We start from the raw sequence: 10,557 nt of genomic DNA on the forward strand, positions 1-10,557 counted from the left end.
GCACCTTTTACATGCCTTGCAAAATAATCTTCTTCGCCGTCAAACAAATGTTTCATTCTCCAGCAGCTTGAATAAGCTAAATGTAGTGAAAAATAATATTTATGGTACGGTAATCATTTTTTCCGTTATGCGGTGCATTGGTGAACAAGCTGAAATCATAAACTCACAATAATCGTCCTTGGGAATCCAGATTAATCATGAAAATTAAACAAATACATGTTTTTTATACTGCATTAGCAGTGGTGCACAAGCACAAATAACTAAAATAGTTTACAGATGCGTTCAGTTTAATCATGGGTATCTGCCTAAAGTTAACTCCGGGATCTCAGCAGTGTTGGTTCAACGTCTCTGACTCAATATTAACTGCCCCCTGAGACGTACAACCACCTCCAAAGTTTGGTGTTTAAACTCAGGCTCAGCATGCATCATTTAAGTCACGTGAACTGTGACAGGTCACGTGCTGAACAGACGGAGTTGAGCATGTCGCTTCACGCTCATTGGTTCTCATTTTAGAGAAGTAAAAAACAGCGCTTTGCACATCTTACCTCTTCATCGGCAAGCGTGTTCTGCAGGAAAGATAATGCCAAAATATGCGAAAGATTAGATAATGCACAAATGAGGGTACAATACTGAGCATTTCAATAAACTAAATGACACAGCATGACTATAGCTGTGATCTGTGCGTCAGAAATGTGGGCACGAAACGATGAAAATAGACCAGCAGTGGAAGAACGCTCAAATAATCACGGAGAGGGAGACGCTCGGAGCTACACATAAAGAGGGACAACACAGAGGGGGGAAGCAAACACTGATCGCAGATATCTATCTGCCTTGGCCGTTCGGGAAGGTTGGTGGTCTGAGGCAGCACACGTCGCTCGGAGGGATGACGGATGAGAGACGAGACCAGTGATAGAATGGCAGCTAAATTGAGAAAATGCTCTTGAGGGGGACATCCGACCAACACGGAGATGGAGAGGAGAAATCAGTTCGTGTGTGGGAGGTGTACGGATTGTGGTATCGCAGGAAAGCAAAGGATGGTGGCAGCACGAGGAGTCTTCCATTCAGTAGTAGACAGAAAATGGATGATCGTGATGATGAATTAACAAAATAAAATTAAATATAAAATGATCGAGGTTATCGTTCAAGACGACTCTAAAATTACTGTAGCACTGTGCAATTTCGTTTGTCACGTAGGCTTTGGCGACCAATATTATTCATGAAAAATGTATCGTTAAGCCGCCAATTCTGGCAAAATCGCCCGATGATGCTGGATGTAATTACCAGAGAAATGTCGGAGTCAAATTTTACTCTCCAACACACCGGTGGGCTGAAGTAGTCACTAGTTGGCACGTTTTGTTTATGTGACAAATCTTACTAATTGGCTGTGTCGGGTTAACGACACATTTATGCTTACGTGATCTAACCCAAAAAAAACATTTATCATGACCTTCCAATTAACCTGTTTAAAATTAAGTGTCAAACCTTCCATTCGAAATTTACTCGTCACCATATGGCGTGTCAGAATTGTGTTTTAGGAAATGTCAGTTAATTCCGCAGACGCCTACATCAGAATTATTAACAAACAACAATGTCCCAAGAGCTGCAGTGAAAACTGCTCTGAGCGCGCATGAATTAGGTCACTTTCATGATTACAGAAAAGTATCATGATTGTTTGTTCATTATGATGCTTTCATTATTGTAAAGGGAACGCATAATTTGCGTATTATATTGCATTTAGCGAATGTACCCTTAGTTTTAACTTTCAAAATAATGGGAATATTTTTTGGACAAATTTTAGATTTACGCACATGAACGCATCATTTTCATAGAAATCGGGGAACGCCCGCGTCCGGTTCCCAAGAGTTGAAACAACATTTTCACACCGCGTACACTTTTAACAATTGGCCTCCATCGAGCACAAACAGAAGCGGCCGCCCAGCAACGTTCTAACCCGCGTCGCCTCGACGGCTCCGGCGCTCGCTCGCCCCTGGCCTCACCAGCTCGGCGACGAGAGTGCCCAGCGTGGCCGGGTGGCGCAGGTCGTGCACGTATCGCGTGGCCGGCGCGCTCGCCATGAGCCGCAGGCGGGCCGCGTTGTCCGGCTGGCGCGCCACGTTGCTCAGGCCCAGCACGAAGAGCCGCGTGCCCTGCGCGCGCAGCGCCCCCGCCGCCTGCGCCGGGTCGGGGCCGCGCGGGTGGTCGACGCCGTCCGTCACGAGGACGGCGACTCGCACCGAGCCGGCCCGCGCCTGCTCGTCGTACAGCTCCGTGAGGTTGCCCAGCGCGTACGCCGTGTACGTGCCGTGTCCGATGTACGTCATCTGGCGCACCCGGGCGGAGAAATCGTCCGGTCCCTGCCAGTCCCGCAGCATCTGCTCCACGCGCACCTGCAGAGAGAGAGAGAGGGGGGGAAGAGACACGCGTGGCCCGGTTGTGTGGACGTAGAATGCGCAGGAGGCGCAACCGTACCGGAGGCCCCGTGGGCAGGAGGGGCCCAGGCGACAGGTTTACGTTTTTTGTTTGTTTGTTGTGATTCAAAGGGGGGAGCTACATTTTATTTAATTTATTGGCATATTTCACCCATGTAAATCCATTGAGATGGAACATCTCGTTGAAAGGATGTCCAGGGTATCAATCGACGCGTACGTCTTAAACACGTCATGACAGTACACGTTTCAATCCTGGCACCAGGGCACATGGCAACCAGGCTATGCCACTATCGTGGATGGGCTTTGTTTCTGCGTCAGTGGCATTTGTGATCGCGACTTTCCAAAAATCTCATGCGATTTGTGTTCCAACGTGGTTCATGCACAATATGAGTTTCAAATCCTCCATATTTCATGCGAATCATACATCTTAAATCCGTGTTTACTTGAAATTCTGACAAAACTGTGATTTGTTTATTGTTATGACTGTAACCATTTATTAACATAACTTGAAGAAGAAAATCTAACGAAAACAAAATGTAATCCTTGGAAACAAATCATTGGGCACGCTCACATTTTAATCATCATCATCATCGCGCACGATTCCTCTATCTCTGGAGCCCCGGCGCATTGATCTAACAACAACAAAACCACACCCTCGCCAAGTAGGAGGCACTGACCGTGCTGCTGTACTGGAGGAGTCCGATCCTCCAGCTGAGGATGCCAGCGAGGGCGGCCTCCCTCTGCAGCATCGCCGTGAAGTCCAGCACGAACTTCTGCTCGAAATTGTAGTTGCTGCCCTTGGCGCTCTCCGAGCTGTCGATGAGGAAGGCGATCTCCATGGCACAGGTCAAGTTCAGGTCTGGACCACATTTGCCAAAGGGAACGGCGGGGCGCACGAGCAGTGGCAGGCGATTGGTGCACGGGACGGACGAAGACAACGCAGCTTTTGTGTTTACCGCCTTATTATTTATTATGTTTTATAGTTTAGATTAAGACTCGATGGGTGGCGACAATCGGGGGGGGGGGGGGTAGTTGCTTGTTAAGTGAAAACAGAAGCACGTTGAAAGCGTTTATGGCATTAGAAGACAGGACGTGTGTGAGTGCGTTTCTTCAGTCGCGCGCGCGCATGCACGCGTGCTGAGAGATGGAGACATGGGATATACCCCCCCCCCCCCCCAGGGGCAGCCCAGGCAGAGTGATAAAAGCAGATTGTATCTGAGTGGATCCATATCCTACAGTTGTAATGCGTGTCCAATAAAAGGCCTCTGTGTTTCAGGGAAATTGATGACTTAAGAAATGGCCGGGATAAGCAACATTTCGCAAGTCACAACGGACCAAAATTTACTTTTATAGAATACTTTACCGATAATTTAAAACGATCATTAAAACAACTGATATTGCTGGCTGACAGTAGCTAACGAGTGAACAGACATAGGTCTCAAATGTTGGTGGTCCGTAGAGTATTTGATTTTACGCGGCAGTATCGGATTAAAATTAGCAAATTAGAAGTGCAATTCCAAACACAAATATTTATTTACAAAAAAACCCCCAAAAGATTCAATCACGAAACGGACACAATTTCCAAGCAGGACTTTCTCCTTTAAAAAAAGAGACAGCTTTACATTTTATGAAGCTTAATGGGTGACTTAAAAACAACATTCTATACAAAGTGCAATAAACTGGCGCGACTATCTGGGTGATGTTGAGCAGCTGTCACAGTGGGGTTGACTTCTGTGTCCGCGGAGTGGCCGGGCTGACCCTCGACCCCCCCCCCCCCCACCCCACAGTTCCACCTCCCCACGGTAGCCAGGTCTGTCCAGTGCTGGTGACCCGTAAAACATTTTTCCACCCAAAACACACCACATCTCGTACGTATGTATGTACGAGATGTAGCCAACGGCGCTAACCGGAGGTGCAGGGGAAGGACAACAAACTAAAACACAAAAAGCAATTATAAATAAATGAGTTTTAAATCTACATTCAATCGGAAGGAAGAGCGTTCCAGATGGCCGGAGAAGCCTCTCGCTACTACCGTGGCTATTAATCACATATCTACTCCAGTCAAACAGTGTCCCACAAAATATACAGTCGAGAAACTAAGCCCCACTGCAGTTCACATTTGACCCAGAAGCGTCCGTAAACTGAGAGGTGAGCTCGCCGCCAAACCTGGGGCGTCGCTCCCGTACAACGAAGCGGGCATCGGGTTTGCCTGGGGCCTCTTGTGGCGCAACGATGCGGGGGCCCTCCTTGTCGAATCTCGCCGCCCGCCAGCCCGCTGGCCACTCGCCAGCTCCTCCATGCAGCACAGCAGCAGCAGCAGCACCAAGAGCGCCACCGTGGAGCCGCGAAGCTGCGCACCGCCGCCCGCGGCAGGCGTGGCCCTTAACGGGGACATGGACCTGCGACACCGCACAGACCAGCCGAGTTAGACAGTGAGGGTGCAGGCGGTGCAACTGCACCGCGGGGCCCATGGTGAAACGGGGTATGAAGTAGACGTACCCGCAACACGCGTTCGACAGACCGAGTGGGGTAGTTATCGAGTGTCCAGGCGGTGCAACTGCAATGGGGTCGAAAGGGCCCAGGCGCCGAGCCACGAAAAGAAGAAGGGTGGGGAGTGGGAGGGGGACAATTGTACAGAGGCCCGCGTTTAATGTCTTTCCCCAGGGCCCCATGCCCACCACGCCACACACCTGACACAGACCTTCACCTCTCTTGATGGATTCTGGGCGTCTCCCTGTAGGACAGCTCTCTTGATATATGGAGCTCATTGCCTGCACAGACACCCGGGTGGGCTTTAATTTGTACTGAGTTATGGCTGCTAACAGTGGGGCCAGCGTCAGGTGATATGCAGAGGGCTTCCATCTAAAACTCAAGATTCTAAAGTCACGTAGGTATAAAATAAAATAAATCACGACGTTTCGGGCGCAACACAAGCGTCCGTCATCAGGTGGGACAACCACAACAAGAAACAATTGCTGAAGTGGGCAAAAGGGGGGCTGCTTGTAGGTAAGAGGGGGGGGGGGGGGGAGCCAGGGAGGAGAGATAGATAGGGTGGGAATGTGGGGTAGGGGGAGTGGAGAAGTGCAAGCTCCAACACCGAGTGTGTTGCGCCCGAAACGTCGTGATTTAATTTATTTAATTTTATACCCACGCGACTTTACCGAAAGAACCAAAGTGTATGGATCCCTGCAGTCACGAAAACTTCAAATCTAGATTCAAGATTCTCACTTCATTGAAGAATAAAGTATTTAAGGGGTGGAGCGGTGATGCCACGGTTACCACACTACACCACAAAGCCCACCACATGGGTTCGATACCTGGCTACGGCTAACATTAGCGGCGGGTGATATCCGGCACTGGTCCCGGGTCCGCTCCCATCCTGCACCAATTCGCACCGACAAGCCTAGCGAAGTACGGCAACCCCCCTCACCCCCCGCAACTGGCGTGACGAGGGGTAAGCGGTCCAAATGCGGATTTGACAAAAAAAAGCGAGGGAGGCGCTGTGAATTACAAAACCACTTAAAACGTGCCAGGGTGTTCATCATCAACGCTTCAAGTTCACACACAAATGCTTTAAAGGTTATAATCACGGGGGGGGGGAGGAGGGGGGTGGAGAGTTTATTGAGGTAAGACCTCTGATCTCTGCTATGAGGAGGAGTGGTGCCTGTAGGGGCCTCCTCCACCTCCTGGTGCGGTCATCGTCACCGGGGGGGGAGGGGGGGTCCCTTTGCTCGGTATCGTCCCGCCGCGCCTTGTACGAGGGACTCGCGCAGCAACAACCAAAAACCACGAAACCACGGCGAGCTTTTGGAATGCCACCGATTGTTCGGCTTGCGTGCGTGTGTCTGTGCGTGTGTGCGCGCTTGTGTGTGTCTGTGTGTGCGCGTGTGTGTGTGTAGTGGGGAGCGGTGGTGTAGCGGTCAGCGCGCTGCGCTACGAACCCGGCGGGCTGGGTTCGATTCCCGCTCACGGCCAACACCGCTGACGATTATCTGAACCGGTCATGGGCCTCCCCTAGGTCGACTCAGCCTCAAATGAGTACCTGATGCGATGTGTGAACATCGTCACTGGGGAGACAAAGGCGGCCGGGCGTGATGTTGGCCACCCACCCCCTCGTGTGCCGTGCCGGCCTTTATAGGTGCTCGCTAACAGCACTTGCCCCTACAGTCTGTTAATTATATACGAGGGATCTTTGTATGTGTGCACGTGTGTGCGTGTTTTGAGTTTTATCGGAGTTCCAACTTATCATTAGCCATTTTAAGTTAACTGTCGCGCAAGTGAACCAGTGGACACGAGTGATGGTCACTTCTGGTGGTTGTTTTTTTTTGTGAAAGGATGTTTATTAAAACAAAAGTTACGGAGTTGTTCCTTCTCTTCTCCGCGCTGCAATTATCTTGCCATATCCAGCGCCGCGAGGGGCTTCTGTGGGTTAACGTGAGCTTAACTCGCGATCGTTAGGAGAGCGAGTTCAAATCCTGCCCCCTTACGCCCCTCGAGGGTGGAGAAAACGAGAGAGACTTTGCTGTGAAGGCGACAGCAGTTGTTCCCGCTGGGAGACTGGCTCCCGTCAGAGCAACGTGGAATTTCCACCTCTGGCAGAAGGAGTTATTGCCTCGGACCAAATGACGCGGAGTGTGCTTTTCCTTATCGGATATCAAAAGCTAAGCAGGCTTGAGACTGCATAGTGCTTCTAAAGGGTAACTACCGTGCATAACAGGTGTTATAGGCTGCTGCTGCTGCAGGGATATGGTTGGGCAGTAGAAGTCAGTGCAGCAAAACACGTGTTGTTATTGTACCGTATTTATAAGCTCCCGCATTTATGCTTCCCACCGTCGGCGAACCTGCACTGACCAGCGTGGTGAAGTATAGTCAAACAGCCCCCGCAAGGAGCGGGGAGGCCTTCATCCAGCAGTGGATTTAATAGAGGGCTGGACATGTCCATGACACGGGGCTATTAACATCGACGGACAACGCCCCATCGCTCGTTCGAACAGGGAAACTCTTTGGCTTCGGCATTCGTGTGTCATGTCCTCAGCCCACACAGTACATACTCACAGACGATAGCTAGGGTTCACGTTATCTCATGTTCAGCTTTAAATGGAACAAAAAAAACCCGCACTGAATTCAGTGTTCAGAAAGTTTAGTGGGCAGCCTAGCAAGAGTGCCAAACTCCAACAGAGCAGGCAAAAATGTTCATTTGTAAACGGATAATAAATCAACGTTGAGATTCTCCCGTGATCGTTTACGACGGGAAAACGCCTTCGTTTGTTCCTTGTGCAATATCCCTTAAGGGCCGTGTGACGCGTTCTCTGGCAATATTGACATTGATGTATCTTGTTGTTGTTGTTGCTATTGCCTGCTGCTGTTATCACGCAGCACCACGGATCTCCCGTGTAACAAATCAAGTAAACTCATCACTCAAATAAAAATAACAACAGGTGTTAACCCTTTCTGGAAATATAACGGGAGGCGTTCAGATGTTTAAACACCAAACATCAACCTTTTGCAAGGAATCAAGTGCTGCATTAACCCCACACAGTACTCGTGGTGAACATGCGCACAAGGCACGCTCTGATAATATTCGGGCATTGTCTTTGAAACTTTAGGGCCTCGTTTCACCAGTGTCAGGCCAGAGAAGAACGAAGACAACCCCGAAACTCATCACTCAAAATTTTGGAGCGCTGCAAAGCGATGGCCGCATAAGGATCGTGCACGCGTGCATGTTGAACTTCTTTCGCACCGTACATAGCCAATCGGAGGTGCATGTATATTCCAATGATATTTCACGAACTCATTCTGTCGCTCCACAGAGCCAGTGATTTCGCTTGGCGTGTATAATCAGCTTCACCAAGAGATCCCTCGCTTCTGTAATTACCAACCAGTTCCTCACTCTGTATTAGGGTTTCCACCTGAGGTGCTGGAAAAAAACCACCCCAACAGGAATATATCATGGGAAGAACAGGAATACAATCTTAATTCGAAGCTTTCGTGACTGCAGGAATCCATACTCTTCGGTTCTTTCGGTAAAGTCACGTAGGTAGAAATCAAATAGGCCTGATGACGACCGCTTGTGTTGCGATCGAAACGTCGCGATTGATTTGTTTTCTAACTACGTGACTCTACCGAAAGAACCAAAGAGAATAAGAATACAGTATCTGACAACAGGGGAAGAGGGCAGAACTCCATGTGAATACGCGTCCTTGAGTGGTATCTTATTATCATTAAGCGCAGTAACGACATTGTCACAGCTCAGGGCATGCGGCAACCAGTCAGGTGGGGGCCCCTAATATTTGATTTTAATTCAGTTAAAATAACACGCGCAACATAAATTATGGCATTTTCATTCAAATAAAATGTAAACCGACCGCGTTTTTAATAAGTGTCGTTGTTCTTTTACACCGTTGTTGAGAAACATATCTCATGGTGCTCGTCAAGGGGGCCCCAACTCGTAACTTTGGCCACCAGGGAGGGCGGAGGGGGGGCCAGGCACTCCCTTCCCGCACGCTCGTTACGCGACTGGTTATTATCATCATCATGACGCCACTGACAAAAACCGGGACCTTTAATATTCCCGGCAGAGTTGCAGACGTCCCAGAATAACCACCTTAAAAAAGAGGAAAACCGGGACAGGTGGCAACGCGACTCGGCCATGGGAGCCCTCCCTCCTTAGTCGTAAAAAGTAAAACAAAAATCAATAATCTGCCGTTTCTTGACAGCGAGGGCCCACAACAGCTTACAGACTGCGTCAGTCTTTGAACTGCTGCTCGTTTGTGTACGAAGAGCAGCAGCAGCGACAGCAAAACAAGAAAGGGAAAAGCGACGCAAGCAAAGAGATGCGATGCATGTTCAGATCGCCACCGCAAATAAATGACACCTCTGCGACAATCAGCACGTGGGACCAAGGGGCAGAAGTCATCGCCAGCGCGCACTCCACGGGTGACACGGGGTGAATTGAAGAAAGCACACGGTGGCCTGGAGCTCCGGTGAATATTGGCACTCACTTTGTCGCCCCAGTTAATCCGCCGACTTGTTAATCAGTTCACCTGCCACTGTCGTAAGCTCGTGTGTAGCTTTGCGTCGTCTGGGGCTCACCTGTACAGCACTCTGAAGACCAAGCCTGGAGCTTGTCGCTCAGAAGGCTCGCCCGTCGCGATCTCACAAGCCGCCTATCGCGCCGGCCATTCGCTTCACCCGTGGTCAACGAGCTCACACCTGCAGTGCACGCTCGTGGTGAGACGCACCTGGAGTCTGCTTACGGCTCGCGCGTAGCTCCGCCGAAAGGTTTCCACCTGCAAAGTGAAGGGCATCACGGAGGCTCACCTACCTGCTGCTGTGGTGAGCAGCGATCACGAGACGGGAGATGCCGCGACCGCTGCTTTGTTCATCCAAAACCAGTGCCCTGGGTCTGCTTGTCTGCCCCCCCCCCCACCCCAAACAACTATCTCCTCCTACTTTTTCCTCTCTCGTCGCTCTTATTTCTCATCCTCATTCCTCCCCTCCCTTCGTCCCCCTCCGTTCCGCCGTCCCTCCCTGCCCGCCTTTGTCGGCAGCAGCAGCAGCAGCAGGAACGACGCCCAGCTGCGAGTGGCGCGGGGCGTCAGCTGTCGAGTGTGCAGGCGGTGCAACTGTGCTGGTCGGCGGCGGGGGGCTAACGGGCCGGAGAGGCCGAAGGGGAGCCCTGCTGACATCGGGTTACCGATGTCTTTACAAAGTGGACAGCCCCACCAACCCCACCAATTCATTCATTGCACCCGGGCAAATGCCACCAACCACGCGAAGCAGCCACAAGCACCACGATATGACATCTCCCGTGTGAATTTTGGATTCTCAGAGTTGTCGTTGATGTTGAGTTTTTTTTCTCTCTCTCCCCCAGTGTTTGTTGTTTAGCTGTCTCCGTGCTGTAGTTGGGGATTTTTGTTGTTTTGTTTTGTTTTAGAAATGACCTGGGCTTAAAATTTTCAGGGATAATTTTCTCGGGGTTTGCTTGGTCGACCAATGTCGTGGCACGTGACTAATAACCAGCGGCAAATACCTGATGTGGTGTGCCGGGTGCGGGTATATTTTAAGGGCCACCGACCCCGAACAGACACGATTTTAATTAAAGCCCTGGCAGTTATCCATACAGCAT

At 50.3% G+C, this 10,557-nt stretch overlaps 1 protein-coding gene across 3 annotated transcripts in view; it reads right to left on the reverse strand.

Annotated features, from left to right (window-relative positions):
* Positions 1-10,292, reverse strand: part of LOC116941052 (uncharacterized) — a 73,327-nt gene extending 63,035 nt beyond the window's left edge. The window contains exons 1-5 of one of the 3 annotated variants that reach the window (XM_032951644.2): positions 9,754-10,292; positions 4,596-4,828; positions 3,107-3,288; positions 1,998-2,387; positions 546-566 (exon numbers count right to left, since the gene is read on the reverse strand). In XM_032951644.2, the coding sequence (XP_032807535.2) occupies positions 546-566; positions 1,998-2,387; positions 3,107-3,288; positions 4,596-4,824 (822 nt within the window). In that variant the 5' untranslated portion in view covers positions 4,825-4,828; positions 9,754-10,292. The other 2 variants (XM_032951645.2, XM_076066073.1) reach the window with 2 other exon arrangements.
* Positions 10,293-10,557: the final 265 nt, after the last annotated feature.

This window comes from Petromyzon marinus, chromosome 10, assembly GCF_048934315.1.
Source record: "Petromyzon marinus isolate PM22_M1 ecotype Great Lakes invasive population chromosome 10, UKy_Petmar_22M1.pri1.0, whole genome shotgun sequence".
Classification (NCBI taxonomy): domain Eukaryota; kingdom Metazoa; phylum Chordata; class Hyperoartia; order Petromyzontiformes; family Petromyzontidae; genus Petromyzon; species Petromyzon marinus.